Source organism: Schistocerca cancellata, chromosome 7, assembly GCF_023864275.1.
Source record: "Schistocerca cancellata isolate TAMUIC-IGC-003103 chromosome 7, iqSchCanc2.1, whole genome shotgun sequence".
Classification (NCBI taxonomy): Eukaryota; Metazoa; Arthropoda; class Insecta; order Orthoptera; family Acrididae; genus Schistocerca; species Schistocerca cancellata.
In genome coordinates this window covers 159,422,071-159,443,550 of record NC_064632.1, presented here as the reverse complement: position 1 = coordinate 159,443,550, position 21,480 = coordinate 159,422,071, and the positions used below count along the sequence as shown (strand labels likewise).

The 21,480-nt window shown below is 43.1% G+C and overlaps 1 protein-coding gene across 1 annotated transcript in view; it reads left to right on the top strand.

The window, feature by feature from the left end:
• Nucleotides 1–21,054, top strand: part of LOC126092681 (uncharacterized) — a 35,976-nt gene extending 14,922 nt beyond the window's left edge. The window contains exons 3-5 of the mRNA XM_049908403.1: nt 1,371–1,547; nt 3,419–3,509; nt 20,748–21,054. Coding sequence (XP_049764360.1) covers nt 1,371–1,547; nt 3,419–3,509; nt 20,748–21,054 — 575 coding nt within the window. The remainder of the gene's footprint in view (nt 1–1,370; nt 1,548–3,418; nt 3,510–20,747) is intronic.
• The last annotated feature ends 426 nt before the right edge of the window (nt 21,055–21,480 follow it).

Below are 21,480 nucleotides of genomic sequence, written 5' to 3'. Positions count from 1 at the left end.
CAGGAGTAGTGAGTGGCGTATTGTGACGAGCCAGTTGCTCGGCCACCACTGACCAGACGTTTTCAGTTGGTGAGACACCTGGAGAATGTGCTGGTCAGGGCAGCAGTCGAACATTTTCTGTATCCAGAAAGGCCCGTACACGACCTGCAACATGCGGTCGTGCATTATCCTGCTGAAATGTACGGTTTCACAGGGATCGAATGAAGGGTAGAGCCACGGGTCGTAACACATCTGAAATGTAACGTCCACACTTCAAAGTGCCGTCAATGCGCACAAGAGGTGCCCCAGACGTGTAACCAATGGCACCCCATACCACCACGCCGGGTGATACGTCAGTATGGCGATGACGAATACACGCTTCGAATGTGCGTTCACCGCGATGTCGCCAAACAAGGATGCGACCATCATCATGCTGTAAACAGAACTGGATTCATCCGAAAAAATGACGTTTTGTCAATCGTGTACTCAGGTTCGTCGTGGAGTACACCATCGCAGGCGCTCCTGTCTGTAATGCAGCGTCAAGGGTAACCGCAACCATGGTCTCCGAGCTGATAGTCCATGCTGCTGCAAACGTCGTCGAACTGTTCGTGCAGATGGTTGTTGTCTTGCAAATGTCCCCATCTGCTGACTCAGGGATCGAGACGTGGCTGCACGATCCGTTACAGCCATGCGGATAAGATGCCTGTGATCTCGACTGCTAGTTATACGAGGCCGTTGGGATCCAGCACGGCGTTCCGTATTACCCTCCTGAACCCAACGATTCCATATTCTGCCAACAGTCATTGGATCTCTACCAACGCGAGCAGCAAAGTCGCGATACGATAAACCGCAATCGCGATAGGCTACAATCCGACCTTTATCAAAGTCGGAAGCGTGATGGAACGCATTTCTTCTCCTTACACGAGGCATTACAACAACGTTTCACCAGGCAACTGTGGTCAACGGTGGTCAACTGCTGTTTGTGTACGAGAAATCGGTTGGAAACTTTCTTCATGTCAGCACGTTGTAGGTGACGCCACCGGCGCCAACCTTGTGTGAATGCTCTGAAAAACTAATCATTTGCATGTCACAGTATCTTCTTCCTGTCGGTTAAATTTCACGTCTGTTGCTCGCCATCTTCGTGGTGTAGCTATTTGAATGGCCAGTAGTGTACTTTGTGTATGCGATATTACCATCATCTGCATATGTGCATATTGCTATCCCACGACTTTTGTCACCTCAGTGTAAGGTCTGTTTCTCAGTATAGTATAGCTTGGATTTTGTCAGGATCAAGTTTAACGCGACACTTTGGCATCAGTGTCTGAACGTTGTACGCTAGGTTCGGCCGCTGGAGGATAGCTACTGACGCGGTCTCCTGTGGCTGCCCGCAGTGTACCCCCGCGAGTTCCTGGTGGAGCTGATGGAGCACCTGGTGGAGTACCGCGCGTCGCTGCCCAGTGAGCACCTGCAGCCACGCCTGCTCTGGGACCGCTGCCACGTCGTGGCCGTCTTCAGGGCGCTCGACCCCCAGCAGGCAGAGGTCATCTCCATCAGCCAGTACCACGTAGGTCAGTCACACTCGTCCGTATACAAACAGGCAACCGTATCTGCGTTCTTACACCTGTACAAGTAAATCTTGAATGCGTGTACAGAAGCAAATCTCCATGATCAAAAGTATCCGGACACCTGGTTGAAAATTCCTTCACTTCCGGAAAGCGTTTGACTCGGTGCCCCACTGCAGACTCCTACCTAAGGTACGAGCATATGGGATTGGTTCCAAAGTATGTGAGTGGCTCGAAGACTTCTTAAGTAATAGAACCCAGTACGTTGTCCTCGATGGTGAGTGTTCATCGGAAGTGAGGGTATCATCTGGAGTGCCCCAGGGAAGTGTGGTAGGTCCGCTGTTGTTTTCTATCTACATAAATGATCTTTTGGATAGGGTGGATAGCAATGTGTGGCTGTTTGCTGATGATGCTGTGGTGTACGGGAAGGTGTCGTCGTTGAGTGACTGTAGGAGGATACAAGATGACTTGGACAGGATTTGTGATTGGTGTAAAGAATAGCAGCTAACTCTGAATATAGATAAGTGTAAATTAATGCAGATGAATAGGAAAAAGAATCCTATAATGTTTGAATACTCCATTAGTAGTGTAGTGCTTGACACAGTCACGTCGATTAAATATTTGGGCGTAACATTACAGAGCGATATGAGGTGGGACAAGCATGTAATGGCAGTTGTGGGGAAGGCGGATAGTCGTCTTCGGTTCATTGGTAGAATTTTGGGAAGATGTGGTTCATCTGTAAAGGGCACCGCTTATAAAACACTAATACCACATATTCTTGAGTATTGCTCGAGCGTTTGGGATCCCTATCAGGTCGGATTGAGGGAGGTCATAGAAGCAATTCAGAGGCGGGCTGCTAGATTTGTTACTGGTAGGTTTGATCATCACGCGAGTGTTACGGAAGTGCTTCAGGAACTCGGGTGAGAGTCTCTGGAGGAAAGGAGGCGTTCTTTTCGTGAATCGCTACTGAGTAAATTTAGAAAACCAGCATTTGAGGCTGACTGCAGTACAATTTTACTACCGACAACTTACATTTCGCGGAAAGACCACAAAGATAAGATAACAAACGGTTTCTCCCGAAAATCGTCATTTACCGTGTTTAATAGAAACCCTATTTCATAACAAAGCTATCTATTGCTTCACAACATGCAATTTCAATTACATAATAAATTTTAAATCGCTGAAGCACGACATATAACCTATTACTGCATAATAGTTCTCTCTACATGCTGTCCACAGTACATGTTAGCAACGTTGATAGAAGCACTTTGTCTGTTCAGGAGAGGAAAATAACGTCGAATATTGCAGGTAGAGACGTTCCAATGTTATCATTACTAGTAAGTACCGATACTTTTGTTTTGATACTAACTGAATTTCGTGGTCTCATAAGAAATAAGTATTGATATCGGCAGAATCGGTTTGCGACGGGGGAAGTAATAATCTTTTGCTGTTAGCTTCGTGAAAATTAAAATGTATGCAGTAAGCAATCAATTACTTGCGATATCGTTGGTATCGATGCTTTCCGATAACTTCAGTGTACTGACAATGCTAATCGTGTTTGTACTGGTAACAGCTATCGAATCAAACCTGCTACTGAAACGAAACAGATTTTCCCACAGTGTCCTACAAGGTTCTGGTGTATCTGTGGAGTCACCTGGACGCGCTCTGAGATACAGACAGTAATGCATCTATGATATTGACTCTGAAAACATATCTTTGTTAGTTGTGATACCTACTTTTTTTTAATAAAATACATTGAAATGAAAGTTGTTGATATTTAGAGCCCATCGAGTAATTTTCTAAGGAGAATTTCATTTCTAAAATTTCTCGCCTGCAATGAATGATAACCAGACACGTCCATGATTGTCTGTCCACAGGTATGAAAATGCTGAACCTCGGCGAATACGACAGGCATCCTCCCACCACCGAAGACGGACTCATCACCATGGATACATTCGTGGATGAAGCGTAAGCACACGTATCAATAGGAATATTATGCTTAACTTCTTAACCACTAAGACTGCGCACATATAGTAATTGCCTCGTGTGACTCTTAACACACTGACATGGTGTGTAATGGAGAATGTGGGAACTAGGTACGGAAGATTTTCTGCAAGATCGCTCAATCCTCAATGACATTCCTTTTCCCTTATTCCGCAGTTGGCTTATTTTTCTGGTAATCATTGAATCTTCTGCTACCAATCACCTCTCCTACATACACATTAAAGTGACCACCGCCTGTGTTCGAAGTCAACATGCAATAACCATTCGGTGGCAACACTGGCAGTGGACGGTATGTAAAGCGGGCCGCGGGGGCAGGGTATGGGGATAACAGTGCAGTCGTTGTCGTTATGTGGAAACGGAGAGATATATCTGGTGTCGAAAAGGCATAATCATTGGCTTTCGGGCCGGTTGCTTAGTTTTTCTAGCAGGAACTTCTTTTTTATTATTTCTTTTTGTTCCAGCCTGCTGTGATAGAATATCTTGTGCACATTCTTATCTCTCTTCTGAGACGTAACCTTCTCTGATTATTTTGCCCGTTGTTTGATTAAGGTTTAGGCCCATCCCGTTACTGAATGTATTCATTAAGTTCGCAACGGATAACCCTGTGATATTCTTTGGGCAGTCAGAGAAAACTACGTGCTGTGAACTAATCTTGTGCCAAGAACTTTAGATTTGGGGAGCGTATCAATTAAATGCTACTAATATGACACTCTTTTCCGACATGTCGAGAAATAAATTAACGATAACGGAAGTTAGCTTCAAATGACAAAATCTCTATTTTGACTAATCTTTAGCATGATGGCAGTATTATTTTTGTATTTAACAGATGAACAAAACATTCATGATATATAAACGATCCTATGTGTTTCTCACGTTGGCCTTAATGTGCAGAGTCCAGTGGGGGGGGGGGGGGGGGGAGATCAGGGGAACACGTGGTCACTGCTCAGTTTTGAAACTGTTACTAAATTCAAATCACTCACACTTGACCACACACTTTCAGGAAGGGTGAAAAACGGAAATAAGCACACAGGACGTGCACGTAAGAATGAAAAAAGAAATATGTCAACCCGTATTGTTTCTACAGGCTGGCGGTTGTTGGGGCTGAGATTAATTAGTTGCATAAAAGATTGATTTAATTTTGATTTTTGTACATCAGATAGAATGAAGATTTGTTTTGGCACTAATTTTTAATCATTTAACGACACCTATTGCGATGTTACATCGCCCCTTACTTGTAGGAACAAAAAATGGATCGGGAAAGATTTCCGAAACGGCTAAGTTTTCAAACTGTTCACGTACCGCCTTGGTTGAATCATACCGTGGATGAAATATTGGCGCTATCCAAAACCGGCACCGAGGTAATAATGGTGCACCACGGACCATAGATGACAGGTGGATGACGGCTGCGGAGTAGTCTACAGCCGAATAGACGTCCAACCGTTGAGCAGCTGACCGCCTAGATGAACCAAAGGATAACCAACACTGCCTCCTCAACGACCGTTGAGCGAACGTTGCAGCGTATACGCCTCCGCAGCAGGCAACTGGTTCATGCACCTGTGTTGGAGAATGTTTTCGTGGCATTCCCTCGATGATGTCCTCATTCTGGGAAGCACTATGGATCAACATAACTATGCATCTATCCTTGGCGACCATGTCCACTCCTCCATGAAGTTTGTTTTTTCCTCGGAGCGATGGCATCTACCAGCAGGACAACGCAATGTGTCACACAGCTCGCAGTGTACCAGCATGGTTCAGAGACCACCAGGATGGGTTTACTGTACTTCCTTGGCAAACAAACTTTCCTGATTTATCCTCCCGTCGGAGGTGCGAGTCCTCCCTCGGGAATGGCTGTGTGTGTCATCCTTAGCGTACGTTGGTTTGAGTTAGATTAGGTAGTAGTGTGTAGGCTTATGGACCGATGTCCTCAGCAGTTTGGTCCCTTAAGACCTTACCTCAAATTTCCAATTTCTGCGGATTTAAACCAAACCCAGAAACCTATCCCGGATGGTCATGGGACTGGAGTCGGCATGGCTCATTATCCCTGTCGGTACCTTCCGAAACCTCATTGACTCTCTACCTCTAACTCGCAACGATCCACCCTGAAAAGTGGCTATTCGGAATTTTGACAGGCGGTCACATTAATGTGACTGGACAGTGTATAATTGGCTGTATGGATCGTACTGTCACATTTAAAAGGTTTCCAGCTGGAAACGATTGTAATTGCCAGTCTGTCACGTATATCCAATTGTACTGCCTACATCTTCATTGGAAGTCAATCAGTTGCGGTGATGTACAGGTTCCACGTTACCTTCTCAGAAGAACACAAGTGTTTTGAAGTTCAACATCTATATCTATACACTGTAAATCACTATCAAGTCCTCAGCAGGGTTACATTTTAATGTACGATACACTTAGCTTTCTTCTCATTTCATTCACCAATGGACCACAGGAAGAGCAGGTGGTATCACGCATGTGTTGAAGTTGTTACTCGCCTAATTTCATCTGTCTCTACGGGATAGATATGTAGAAATCCGAGGGTTATTCGTTAGTTTAAGTCTCAAAAGAGGGTTCCTGCAGTTTTCTAGGGCAATCCTCGTGAGGTGTCCCGCGTCTTTCCTCGAGCGTCTCACATTTAAAATTTTCAAACAAGCGGCCATTCGCAGTCCATTTGTTTTTTCCTATACGCTCAAAGTTGTAAGCCAACTACACTTGGCGTATTCCTGTCAGTACACGAAAATATATCTTCAGAAAAATACCGAGAGTAATTACCCCTATCTACATAAAGTTCTGACCCAAGAATGATTTACAATGCAAAGTGGCCGCATTTCAAGAACATATTCAGAAGTAGTTACCGGTTAATTTGCGCAACGGAAAGAACTGTGGGCATAAATGAATATCTGAAAGAATTTTATGATCATTGCTACAATCGCAATTTGATTACGGAGAATGTATGTATGATCCACCTTGGAGGTCATCGTTTCTAGTGGGCATGCGTCTGACAACCTAACATCTTTCTGTACAAAACCTGTAATATAAAGTTCTAAGGCAGTCTCGTCCAATATTACATGATAAATAACAAGCAGTCTCAGAATCTCCACTCCGTCACTCACCTTCTAATCTACTGTAAAACGCACGCAAAGCACAACGAAAGGTTTCGGCTGATAGCAGTTCTAAAAAAAAACTAAAAGTGATTGCAGTTGTGCCTCGCATCGACTAAGGTTCCTACTGAAGGTAGAATACGAATGAGAGTTAACCGCAGAGTACAAAAAGTATACAGTGCCACGTAAGTAGCCATATTTTTAAACACGAATTCATCACTGACATGCCGCCGGCCGCGGTGGTCTAGCGGTTCTGGCGCTGCAGTCCGGAACCGCGAGACTGCTACGGTCGCAGGTTCGAATCCTGCCTCGGGCATGGGTGTGTGTGATGTCCTTAGGTTAGTTAGGTTTAAGTAGTTCTAAGTTCTAGGGGACTTATGGCCTAAGATGTTGAGTCCCATAGTGCTCAGAGCCATTTGATCACTGACATGGAAATGCAATAAATCATTGAAGCTTCAGTTCAGTTTGCAATTATCTCTAGTATAACCTTTGAAACAAGAAAGAGCACAGTTGTCCACACCTGCTCCATGAGGAATACAGGGCTACCACATGAGACAGTATTGAACAATGAAGAATTCGAGATCAATTTTAATAAACGAGAGTGTGATGTATTCAAAACCTTTAAGAATCCATACGATTCTGTCAACGGTTGCACTATTTATGTTAGGCAACTGGTTTCGAACCTTACAGGTTCATTTTCATGCCAGGCCAACTGAGACTACAAAAAAGCAGTACATTGTTGTCAGTGGACAGAGAATACAAAACCGGAACAGCAATAAGTTCAAATGTAACAGAGTAATTATTTAAATACAAACATAAATTCACTGATATGTAAAACATTCTCGGTTTACTTGCTGCGTCAAGAAAATCGAGAATGTTTTACATATCAGTGCCGTCGCGAAAGATTTCGTTCTCATATACCTGTACTGACTGTGCCTGATCTCAATACTAAATATCAAAGTGGCAACTCATGCTTAATAAATGGTTGCAGAATGTATGCCACAATCCACACATGGCCGTTACCAATTCAAAATCTTACTGGAGGTACACATATCCAACAGCACCACGAAACTTTCGATGGCGCTAGCGTCGCGCCATGGTACCAGGTCTGTTCGAAAAATTCAGGAAGTTCGTCCAAAAAATTTTTCTACGTTTTTCTTTTAGTTATTGTGCATGGTCTCCTTCGAAATACTCTCCCTCACAATTGAAACTTCGCTCCCAACGCCGTTTCCACTTCCGGAAGCAGTCTTGGAACATCTTTTTCTGGATCGCGCGAAGCGCCGTCTGCGAATTTTCCTTCGTCTCGTCTGAAGTTGCAAATTTGTCCTCTCAATGCGGTTTTCCACTTTGGAAATAAGAAAAAGGTCCACAACAGCCAAGTCAGGAGCGTACGGAGGATGAGGCAGGACAGTGATGTCGTTTATTGCGCAATAGTCACTTATAAACAGGGATGGATGTGCGGATGCGTTATCGTGATGCAAGAGCCGTGAATTATCTCGCCACATTGCAGGTCGCTTCCTTATCACATTTTCTTGCAGGCGTCGCAACACATCCCAGTAGTACCATTGATTAACAGTTTGTCCCTGTGGCATGAATTCATGGTGAACCAATCCTTCGAAGTCAAAGAAAATTATCAGCATGGTTTTAACGTTTGACCTCACCTGACGAGCTTTTTTTAGTCATTGAGAACCTTTCCCGACCCTTTGCGCCGGCCGCGGTTGTCTAGCGGTTCTAGGCGCTCAGTCCGGAACTGCGCGACTGATACGGTCGCAGGTTTGAATCCTGCCTCGGGCATGGATGTGTGTGATGTCCTTAGGTTAGTTAGGTTTAAGTAGTTCTAAGTTCTAGGGGACTGATGACCATAGATGTTAAGTCCCATAGTGCTCAGAGCCATTTGAACCATTCGACCCTTTGCGGAGACTGAACTTGGTCTCAACATCATAATCGTAGACCCACGTCTCATCACCAGTTACGATTCTCTTAAGAAACATCTCGTTCTCACTTGCGCGATCAAAAATGTTTTACAGATTGCTAGGCAAAGTTCTTTCTAGTACTGACTCATGAGCCGTGGAACGAACTTGGCAGCGATACGATGCATTGCAAGATACTGTGCCAGGAGTTCATGACATTTATTTATTTATTCGTGTCAGAAGCATTTACGATGTATAAAATAATGTACAATATTTACACGTCAGCCCGCATCTCGTGGTCGTGCGGTAGCGTTCTCACTTCCCACGCCCGGGTTCCCGGGTTCGATTCCCGGCGGGGTCAGGGATTTTCTCTGCCTCGTGATGGCTGGGTGTTGTGTGCTGTCCTTAGGTTAGTTAGGTTTAAGTAGTTCTAAGTTCTAGGGGACTGATGACCATAGTCCCATAGTGCTCAGAGCCATATTTACACGTCATGTGTGTATATATTTACAACATAATTATTTACACTTTTGCCGCCCAGACGTTAGCGACCTCTATTGCATCTGGCGTTGCATATAGCAGGTCTTCTGCTGTGCATGTTGCTGGACATTGGGTACACTGGAGCAGGTGGAAGGTCGTGTGCACACTCTCAGAGTGGCGGCTGCTCTAGGAAAACCCATTTAGTCAAATTGCTCTTACATTTCGTGACACCCGAGCGTAGTCTGTTGAGGGATCTCCATGTACTCCAATTCTCTGTGTAGCCGGGTGGTAGTCTTTCGCTCGGTGTAATCCATCCCACAGTACTGGTAAGCCTTGCACGCCATAGTTCAATTCGGCATTGCTGTGGTGTCTCAACTAGAGCCCCGGTAGATCTGAGGAAGCTCTTTCTGGCTTTTAGTCGTGGGTTTGCTGGTTGATAGCAATATAGGGGGTGAGCTTCAGAAGTTTCTCATTTTTTTCTTCTCACTTTTTGCTTCTACCTATCAGCGGATGTCGGGGGGTGCAATTCCCGCGAGGCTGTACAGTTTATCCAGAAGAGTAGGCTTCAGGCACCCGGTGATGATACGACAAGTATCATTAAGAGCGGCATCTACTGTTTTGGCATGGCAAGAATTGAACCAACTGAAACGTTACATTCTTCTGCAATATCTCGGACAGTCAGTCTTCAATCGGCACGCATAATTTAGTACAGGGTTATTACAAATGACTGAAGCGATTTCACAGCTCTACAATAACTTTATTATTTGAGATATTTTCACAATGCTTTGGACACACATACAAAAACTCAAAAAGTTTTTTTAGGCATTCACAAATGTTCGATATGTGCCCCTTTAGTGATTCGGCAGACATCAAGCCGAAAATCAAGTTCCTCCCACACTCGGCGCAGCATGTCCCCACCGATGAGTTCGAAAGCATCGTTGATGCGAGCTCGCAGTTCTGGCACGTTTCCTGGTAGGGGAGGTTTAAACACTGAATCTTTCACATAACCCCACAGAAAGAAATCGCATGGGGTTAAGTCGGGAGAGCGTGGAGGCCATGACATGAATTGCTGATCATGATCTCCACCACGACCGATCCATCGGTTTTCCAATCTCCTGTTTAAGAAATACCGAACATCATGATGGAAGTGCGGTGGAGCACCATCCTGTTGAAAGATGAAGTCGGCGCTGTCGGTCTCCAGTTCTGGCATGAGCCAATTTTCCGCGGGCTACGCGTGAAACTTGCCCGCACGCGTTCAACCGTTTCTTCGCTCACTGCAGGCCAACCCGTTGATTTCCCCTTACAGAGGCATCCAGAAGCTTTAAACTACGCATACCATCGCCGAATAGAGTTAGCAGTTGGTGGATCTTTGTTGAACTTCGTCCTGAAGTGTCGTTGCACTGTTATGACTGACTGATGTGAGTGCATTTCAAGCACGACATACGCTTTCTCGGCTCCTGTCGCCATTTTGTCTCACTGCGCTCTCGAGAGCTCTGACGGCAGAAACCTGAAGTGCGGCTTCAGCCGAACAAAACTTTATGAGTTTTTCTACGTATATGTAGTGTGTCGTGACCTTATGTCAATGAATGGAGCTACAGTGAATTTATGAAATCGCTTCAATCATTTGTAATAGCCCTGTAGATGTTCCTGAAGTGAGTGTGGTCGGTAGGCGTCGAAGGGCACCCTGAAGGAGGGTCATCTTTAACTTCCGTCCGGCCGTTGTTAAACCGTGTGAACCATTCGTAACACCGATTACAGATTAAGCATTCATCACCGTAGGCTTCCTGCGTCATTTTGTGTGTCTCTGTAGAGGTTTTCTTCAGTTTCACACAAAATATAATGCAGACGCATTGCTCCTCTGACTCTGCCATCTCGAAATTCACAACCTGTGCGACACAACTTGCTTCTCAATACAGCACTGAACAATAACTGACAGACATACAACAATGAAACTTCCGGCAGTTACGCATTAAACACAGATGTGTTGCCGGTTACATTTCGCACCAACCCACAACTGGCATGAAATTACGAATGTTCCGAAATTTTTTGAACAGACGTAGTACAAGCTCACGTCCACAGCCAATGGGTGTGCCGCGTTTTAAATATGGATGAGTCTAAGTACATTTAGTAAACCTGAATCAATACAGTGAATGACAACAAAAATGTACAAGTATTACACAAATACAAATTCTAGTATCGCTTGTACCCGTTACGTATTTCAACGTAACACAGGCATTTCATGGTAAAGTGCGCATGTATGGCCAATGAGGGCATCTAATTAAAATAGGAGACCAACTATTTTATATTCCGAACAAGCGCAGCTGTTGAAAGGCATGATGTTAGGAAGAACTTTGCTGACAGATTGTAAAATTGTTTTTTATTAAAGCACAACCCGTCTCGCGGCCTAAAGCCGCGTCATTTGGTGCAACGTCCGCCCCGATAGCTGAGTGATCAGCGTGACGAATGGACGTCCTACGGGCCCGGGTTCGACTCCCTGCTGGGCCGGAGATTTTCTCCACTCAGGGACTGGGTGTTGTGTTGTCTTCATCATCATTTCATCCCTACCCGGCGTGCAGGTCGCCCAGTGTTGCGTCGAATGTAGTGAGACCTGCACCAAGGCGGCCGGACCTGCCGCGCAAGGGGCCTCCCGGCCAATGAAGCCAAACGCTCATTTCCATTTCATTAGGTGCAACAACTTTAAAAGACCACAAGGATACCCATCGCTTAGTCAAAATTTACTATTCAGAGAATATCGTCAATAATATGGCGAGCGAAAGGTAACGGAGATATGTTCCATTCTTTAAAATTTTGCGTGCGTAGGTGTGCCGGCAGGGCAGCTCGGTGCAAGGCAAGGCAAATGGCGGCCCGCACGAACGACAAATAGGGTCTTTATTTTTTTGGAATTATTATATTCTTCTTGAAGTCTGAGGGTATTTCGCCTCTCTCATACATCTTGCTCACCAGATGGTACAGTTTTGTCAGGACTGGCTCTCCCGAGGCTGTCAGTAGTTCTAATGGAATGTTGTCCACTCCGGGGGCCTTGTTTCGACTCAGGTCTTTCAGTGCTGTGTCAAACTTTTCACGCAGTATCATATCTCCCATTTCATCTTCACCTACATCCTCTTCCATTTCCATAATATTGTCCTCAAGTACATCGCCTTTGTATAGACCCTCTATATACTCCTTCCAACTTTCTGCTTTCCCTTCTTTGCTTAGAACATTGTTTCCATCAAAGCTCTTGATATTCATGCAAGTGGTTCTCCTTTCTCCACAGGTCTCTTTAATTTTCCTATAGGCAGTATCTATCTTACCCCTAGTGAGATACGCATCTACATCCTTACATTTGTCCTCTATCCATCCATGCTTAGCCATTTTGCACTTCTTGTCGATCTCATTTTTGAGACTTTTGTATTCCTTTTTGCCTGCTTCATTTACTGCATTTTTATATTTTCTCCTTTCATCAATTAATTTCAATATTTCTTCTGTTACCCAAGGGTTTCTACTAGCCCTCATCTTTTTACCTACTTGATCCTCTGCTGCCTTCACTATTTCATCCCGCAAAGCTACCCATTCTTCTTCTACTGTATTTCTTTCCCCCATTCCTGTCAATTGTTCCCTTATGCTCTCCCTGAAACTCTGTACAACCTATGGTTTAGTCAGTTTATCCAGGTCCCATCTCCTTAAATTCCCACCTTTTTGCAGTTTCTTCAGTTTTAATCTACAGTTCGTAACCACTACATTGTGGTCAGAGTCCACATCTGCCCCTGGAAATGTCGTACAATTTAAAACCTCGTTCCTAAATCTCTGTCTTACCATTATATAATCTATCTGATACCTTTTAGTATCTCCAGGGTTCTTCCATGTATACAACCTTCTTTCATGATTCTTGAACCAGGTGTTACCTATGATTAAGTTATGCTCTGTGCCAAATTCTACCAGACGGCTTCCTCTTTCATTTCTTAGCCCCAATCCATATTCACCTACTATGTTTCCTTCTCTCCCTTTTCCTACTCTTGAATTCCAGTCACCCATGACTATTAAATTTTCGTCTCCCTTCACTACCTGAATAATTTCTTTTATCTCATCACACATTTCATCAATTTCTTCGTCATCTGCAGAGGTACTTGGCATATAAACTTGTACTACTGTAGTAGGCGTGGACTTCGTGTCTATCTTGGCCCCAATAATGCGTTCACTATGCTGTTTGTAATAGCTTAGCCGTACTCCTATTTTTTTATTCATTATTAAACCTACTTCTACATTACCCCTATTTGATTTTGTATTTATAACCCTGCATTCACCTGACCAAAAGTCTTGTTCCTCCTGCCACCGAACTTCACTAATTCCCACTATATCTGACTTTAACCTATCCATTTCCCTTTTTAAATTTTCTAACCTACCTGCCCGATTAAGGGATCTGACATTCCACGCTCCGATCCGTAGAACGCCAGTTTTCTTTCTCCTGATAACAACGTCCTCTTGAGTAGTACCCGTCCGGAGATCCGAATCGGGGACTATTTTACCTCCGGAATATTTTACCCAAGAGATCATTTAATCATACAGTAAAGCTGCATGCCCTCGGGAAAAATTACGGCTGTAATTTCCCCTTGGTTTCAGCCGTTCGCAGTACCAGAACAGCAAGGCCATTTTGGTTAGTGTTACAAGGCCAGATCAGTCAATCATCCAGACTGTTGTCCCTGCAACTACTGAAAAGACTGCTGCCCCTCTTCAGGAACCACACGTTTGTCTGGCCTCTCAACAGATACCCCTCCGTTGTGGTTGCACCTACGGTACGGCTATCTGTATCGTTGAGGCACGCAAGCCTCCCCATCAACGGCAAGGTCCATGGTTCATGGGGGGGCAACACAAATATCATGGCCTGACATATTTACTAACTAGACACTCTAATCCAATTTCAAACGCACTTAAGGCCTGTCCTACGAAACTTTGTTTAAAATTCAAACGTCATGATCGAACATAGTCTCTGACTTACATATCTAATTACGGATTACACTCAAAAAATATGGTATCCACTACAAATGGCTCTCGTACGAAACATTGTGCTACGTGTCTTACAGCTTACAGTATTTTCTATTTATTCGTTGTGATACCATCACACACTATTTTGGACATCTATTTAAGTAATTAAAACTTGAAAAGTCCATTATGTGTAGTCTGCATGCGAAAATCTACATACCAACAGCTGCAAACAAAAGAAAATAAATTAAAACTTAATTTAAGAAATAATATTTAAAAGGTCAAGAAGTAAAATATAGAAATTCAGAACGTCTACTATTCAGACGAATTACAGAAAACGCGTTTCTGTACTGTGTTGATCGAAAACTAATTACTTCACTGAAAGGAACGTTAAGTTTAAACACATGTAAAGGTACATTAAAGACCTGTAAATGCTGCAAGCAAGTGCCACGGTAAGTTACCAAAGTGGTAGCTGAAATCTCACCATACCTTTATAACTCGTTACATGACAATGAATAACATAAAGGAACTTAAAAGCAGGTCACTACATCAATTGTCCAGAACAAAAAAGTGGACTAACTGACAGACCCATTCATGGAAGACCAGGCAGAAAGGCAGGGAGGAACAGACCAGACCGCGTTGTGTAGTTCAGACGGGACACAACGATGAGACCACGCGGCCGCATTGGCTTACTACTGGCTCGCACCTCTGTTCCCAAAGTATCTCTTGTCAGACACACTTTCTCAGCAAGTCAAAGACTGTGGTGCATCCAGTAATCGTTCATTTGGTACAGAATATCTTTGCTATCTGCTTACGATTCACAATACGTGGAAGAAAGAGTTATTTTGAGAGTTGATATTTTGACAGAGAATTTTCAATTTCTCCTGTTTTATTCATTTCTTTATTTATTTCACGTGGAAATGTTGGGGCTCACAGACCCTCTCTCGCATCTTAACAGAGATCCTGAGTGAGCTCAACATTACAATTTGTGTAGTGTAGGAGCAGTACATAATGGTAACAATAACACTCAAAATTACCAAATGTTACTCTTATTAACATTTTATTAACCAGTCCCTTCTTTATGTTCTTCTCGAATGTGTGGAACGTCTCTAATAGAATATGTGGCAACAGTATAGAAGAAATGAGTGTGGAGGAGAGTTAACTGGTCAGAGGAAGAGCAAGAAATAATAGTGTAAGATTAGCAGATGAAACAGAAGGAAGAAAAGAGAAAGAGACGAGAAAAGCATGGTTACTTTACAATGTGACGTAGATATTGGTTACCTGAAACAGACAGAAATAAATCTGTGTGATAGCGAGAGGTAAGCAATTCCGATGATACCAGGTAAAGATTTAATCTCCTCTTGAATGCAGAGTAGTTTTGTATAAGATGCAAGTCATAAGGCGCGAATGAACAAGAAGATGGAGAAAGATTTAGTGGTATGCGAAAGTACGCTCAAGATGATAGACGTATTTAATGTTGTATCGCAGTTATGGAAAGATGAAGGCGTTCGATATGTCAGGAGAATTATTGGGGACTCCAGTGACTAAGAAACGGATTACGTAAGCAGTGCCTGTGAAAGCCACATCGCCTGTACAGCCGCGTACACCCTCACAGAGCGCAGGAAGGACTCACGTGATCAAACTACTTGTGTTACACGCACAGATTACACAACCGTTCATAATTGTAGAGTCATTGAAAGAAAGTCTACGGTCAGTAGCGCCGAAACACCCAGATGATGCAATATTAATGGGAGACAGCTTGAACCTGCCGAACATGTACTGGGACGTGTATGGTTTCATTACAGGGGGTACAGACAGACAGTCTTTTGAACACTTTATAATGAGCCTAGTGTTTGTAAAAACCCTTTGCACCTAGTGTGGAAAGTATCCGTGCGTGACTGACAAATTTTTAGTACTGTTATGAATTTACAGTTTACGGAATAGTCACGCATACTATCAGCTCATTTTTATAAAATTTTAATTGTAATTTTAACTAAACAGACGATAGGGAAAATTAAATTAAAGAAAAATAAAGGACGTTCAAACTTTGATATTTATTTTAAAGTTTATTAGTGTTCAACGAAACATACAGCATGCTTAGCCTGACTCAAAGTTGGTGCCTTATTTACTGTTAGGAAAACGTGACTTTCTGAGAACAGGAAACAAAAAAATAGTAAGAAACAAAGAATAGGAAACAGGGTGCAATATCGCATTCAAAACTAACACTCAAAGATCGTTGAAGGGTACACAAAAGGAAAAGAACCACAACCAATATATACTATTTGAGACAAATTCCGCTCGTACCGTAGGCCTGTTCCTAATGGATAACCACAGACTGGTATAGTAAGTTTATACAAAGAAAACGTGATTCGATATATCCACAACCTTACCAAATGGTCTACGAAATCTTTCAAAAAGAATGTGAAACAGGAAGAAATGCTCGTCGTACCGATTAATTACGTTTGAATACCCGAAATATTATCCAAAAGAGTAGCTGAGGGCCAGTTTTGTTACTACACCACATGCCCCACGTGGTCAACTAGATTTACAGAAATGTGTAATTCCACAATATTTTTAATAATAAAAAAATTAAATCGAAACATTAGTTACAAGAGAAACTTCGGAACTGCGTTACTAACGCCATAGTACTGACTTGATGGGTCAAACAATTTTACGAGCACGTGATACTGGTACCACAAAGCACGCACCACGTGTGGGTTGAAGATAAAGAAAACTTAGTAATTCGAAAAATTTTATCGAGAGGAAAGCTTACAATCACAAGCACGTTCACACTAAAGAGCGATGATCTTAATTACAATTACTCCTCGTCTCCACGTTCTTACACTTTCCTTTATTCGAGCGGGGACAAAGCCACTACCGCAATACATTCTGAAACTAACACTGAAACTGCAGTGCGTCTCGATTTAAAATAATATAAAAACATTTTCGATGTTGGCTTGTAACAAAAGTGATTATTTTTTCAGTTAGGCTGAACTTAAGAATTCCATTGTCCTTCGGATTGACTAGACACGCGCTTAGCCGGCAATCTTACCACTTCAGAAACTGGCCGCAGTCTCAGTAGCGTGGGCCCCTTCCGAGGGTGTCCCACAGATACCATAGGAAGCGACTAGAGAGGCAGCTTCCTGTACCAACTTGACAAGGGACGGACAGGACCACACCAAGGAGATAAACCTCTTTGCATTAGAAATCGTAGCTACCTACTCATACGTTGGTCCTATTGTTCTCTAACAGACAGATTTCTCTGTTACCGCCGAGCATGCAACTACAAATACACTCACTCATTCGTCCTTTCACACCAGAAGGGAAGGAGATGACAATATCTTAAGACATCTTATACACTATGTAAAGGGGATGGCTGTGAGTTCCATATGAAACTGTATGACAGGAATTACATATAAAAATGTGTTTGAAAGTGTTGTACGACAAGTTGTTCGTGTTTATGTGTGAATGTAACATATTCCACTGCTCAGTCTCCTTCCAGATAAATTTAGAAATACCACAGTAAATTTGTGTGGTCGAGCGGTTCTAGGTGCTTCAGTCTGGAACCGCGCTGCTGCTACGGTCGCAGGTTCGAATGCTGCCTCGGGCATGGATGTGTATGATGTCCTTAGGTTAGTTAGCTTTAAGTAGTTCTAAGTTCTAGGGGACTGATGACCTCAGATGTTAAGTCCCATAGTGCTCAGAGCCATTTGAACCATTTTGAACAGTAAATTTAGTGGTGGGATGTATGACATAAACAACAATAGATCGAGGAAAATAGCATGAAAGGAATCTAACAGAGATCTTTCAACGTATTCCGAAAACTGTATCGAGCAGCTAGTTCGACAGGCTACCGACAATTGAAATATTTTAGATCTTGTAGCTACAAACTGGCCTGACCTGATCGACGTCATCAGTATAGAGACATGGATTATTGACCATGATGTCATCATACTACTTTGGTTACTAAAGTTAATAAATCAATCAAGAAGGCTGGGAGAATACGTCTGCTGGAAAGAGCAGCTAGACAGTTGTTATCATCCCACTTATACAATGAACTGACATCATTTAGCTCCAGTACGATAAGCGTAGAGGAATTATGGTTAAAGTTTAAAAAGATGTTCTGGAGAAGTATGCGCAGAGTAAGCGGATTAACGAAGGAAAAGTTCTACCGTATTTTAACAACGAAGTTCGAAACATGCTGAGGAAGCAAAAGCTGTCGCACTCTTGGTTCAAAAGAGAACGCGCAAATGACGACAGGCAAAACTTATTAGAAATTCGTGTGTCTATAAAAAGATTGATGCGGGAAGCATACAACAGCTACCACAGTCATACCTTGGCAGAAGATCTGCCTGAAATCCCTAGAAAAATCTGGTCCTACGTAAAATCGCTAAGTGCGTCTAACGCTTCTATCCAGTCACTCGTTGACGAGACTGTTGTGGCAGTAGAAGATTGCAAAAGTAAAGCCGAAGTTTTACATTTGGCATTTAAAAAAGTAGTTCACTCTGGAGAATCGTCGTTTGACCATACTTAACGCGATATTCAAGCAACTACAGTTTTTTGGATGAAATAATATAACATTTAAGGACTATCAATAGCTGGTGACACGAGGTTTGCTGTGGGCTGTGCAACAATATAAGTGAAGAAATTACAAGTTTAGTTTAATAACGAGAATGGGCTTTCTCGTACCTAATGACCTGTCTTACACTCAGTTGTTAGTTTAATAACACACTGTTTTAGGACTCTGTAACAATTTCAACTGCATTACAATGGTAGTGAGATGAATATTTGTAAGCTCTGATGTGTTTAGATATGGCACAAGAGAAGTTAGTATTAATCAAAACCTGTCATAATCCTTCGTGAATACAGGTCTCCTCAGCCACATTACTTTTAATCTAGGCTTATATATTCTCAGTCAGATTTAAATGAGCCTGATTAAACTGTGCCCTTTGGGGTCATCCAGTTCGTCGACCTAGCAGCGTAGAGTTTTTATCTTTTACAAAACTTCCGTTAATTCCGGGTTACGCAAAGTATGTTCACCTTTATCCAACGGAACATTTCTTTGTATCCAGAGCAAAATAATCGCTTTCCTCCATTGTTGAAGCTTTATCTATCACATCGGAGTGGTACGGCGCAATGCTCATTCGAATGAGAATTCAGAGGAATATTACGCAGAACAGCATTATCTTCATACCCGATGAACATGCTCGGACGGCCAATTTTATTCTGAATCTCGTGTTCAAATGTGCTACACTGTTTTTATTAATGAGACGTAAACACAAGACACTAGTTCAATACGTGATTACTGCAGAACACTTCAGCACCAAACAATATCACTTTACAACGAGAGCTAATATACGTAGGGCATCTAAGCGCGGCACGACATCCACGGCGTGGCAACAGGGTGCTTTACCAACCGAACTGCTCGCGGCGTGGTAGGGAAAGCTGGCTCGCCATTGGTGTTACCTAGGCAACGGCGTCATGTGCCCTCCGGTGAGCAAAACGTCAAAAGTCGCAACTAATTTTCAACGGACTATAAGTTGCTCATATTGGCAGCTGTTCTTGATTCGAATTCTAGAATATTTACTTCGTCTACTTTTCTGAAGGAACTTCGGAAGGCTGTGCTTCAGCAGCACTGTCATCGGCAGTATTTCATTGCTGTCACGCAGACAAGGCATTGTTTGTGTCTTGCCGCTAGCATTCGTTACGCGCGACCAGAATCTCTTCGGATTTTTTTCAAGGTTCGGCGCCAAAGCTTCGTTGCAGAAACCATTACAAGCATCTCTCATTGAAGGCCGCACTAAATTTCGACCTTATGTAAATTATGACCAATCTTGAGAATCTTGTGTTCGTTTAAATTTGGCACGCCTTTTTCGTTGTTTCAGCAACAGTGTTATGTCCTGTTTTGTATACCACGGGGGATCAGCTCTGTCATTTGTTAACTTATTTGGTACAAACCACTCAACTGCTATCGATACTATTCCTTTGAATTCAAGGCATATCTGATCTACACTTACATTGTTAATCTGGAAGGAGTGGACATTGTCACTCAGCAAGAAGTCAAGCGAATTTTTATCTGCTTTTTTTGAATAGATATATTTTTGGTGAAAATGTTAGTTCTTTGTTTTCCATAGTAGATAACATTAATTTTAAATTCTTCATTTGTGTGGCCATAGTGCGTAGCTCCTTTACAACTCTTAAGGGTATTTTTGTTCTGTCATTGCAGCTACAAAAATGCGTGATTTTTTTTTTCACGAGACGCGTTTCGCTTTATTGAGGTAAAGCATCATCAGTGGTCTGTAATTAAATTATTTATATATCGATTTGTTTTTAGATCGAAAAATAGTTCGTAAGTACAAATCAACATATTCTTAACGGACTGTTTTTCGATATAAAAGCAAATCAAAAAGTAAATAATTTAATTACAGACCCCTGATGATGCTTTACCTCAATAAAGCGGAACGCGTCTGGTGAAAAAAACACGCATTTTTGTAGTTGCGATGACAGAACAAATATACCCTCAAGGCACTAATTTTGTTTTGGAAAATATGCCATTATATTCTAGACTAACAACAGCGATGTCCAGTATCTTTTCGGAAATTCTGCTAATATTTGAAATTGTCATGAATTGGCAATGCTGTAGGACGGCGAGGTGACTTCGAGGTGCCTATTTTCGTGACGGCCGATAGAAGTACACTGTTGGTTGCGTACAGCGCACAGCGTTTTCTTCTTCTCTGCAGATACAGGCGGCTGCTGAACGAGTTCCTGGCGATGATCGACTGCCTGCCGGACGAGCGCAACCTCTGCGGCTGCCAGGACCAGATCTGTCCCTGCACGGCGCCCCCAAAGGAGTCGGCAGAGGAGCTGGCGAAGGAACAACGCGGGGATGAGCCCCAGTGGGCGGGGCCCCCAACCACGTCTCTGGCTGGACTGCTGGCGCACAGCCACGGCAAGTCCGGGCCCTTGTCAGGGCCCCCGAAAAGGTCCGTGGCGGGGCTGATCGAGGACCACCACATGGACATCGGCTTCACCACGGACGGCGCCTAACGAGGCGCAACTTCCTGTTAACTCTGAAACAGAATATACGAGACGCTACTCTACCCTACTACTTTGTTCATACACTACTGGCTATTGAAATTGCTACACCAAGAAGAAATGCAGATGATAAACGGTTGTTCGTTGGACAAATATATTATGCTAGAACTGACATGTGATTACATTTTCACGCAATTTGGGGGCATAGATCCTGAGGAATCAGTACCCACAACAACCACCTCGGGCCGTAATAACGCCCTTCGTACGCCTGGGCATTGAATCAAACAGAGCTTGGATGGCGTGTACAGGTACACCTGCCCGTGCAGCTTCAACACGATACCACAGTTCATCAAGAGTAGTGACTGGCGTATTGTGACGAGCCAGTTGCTCGGCCATCATTGACCAGACGTTTTCAGTTGATGAGAGAGCTGGAGAATG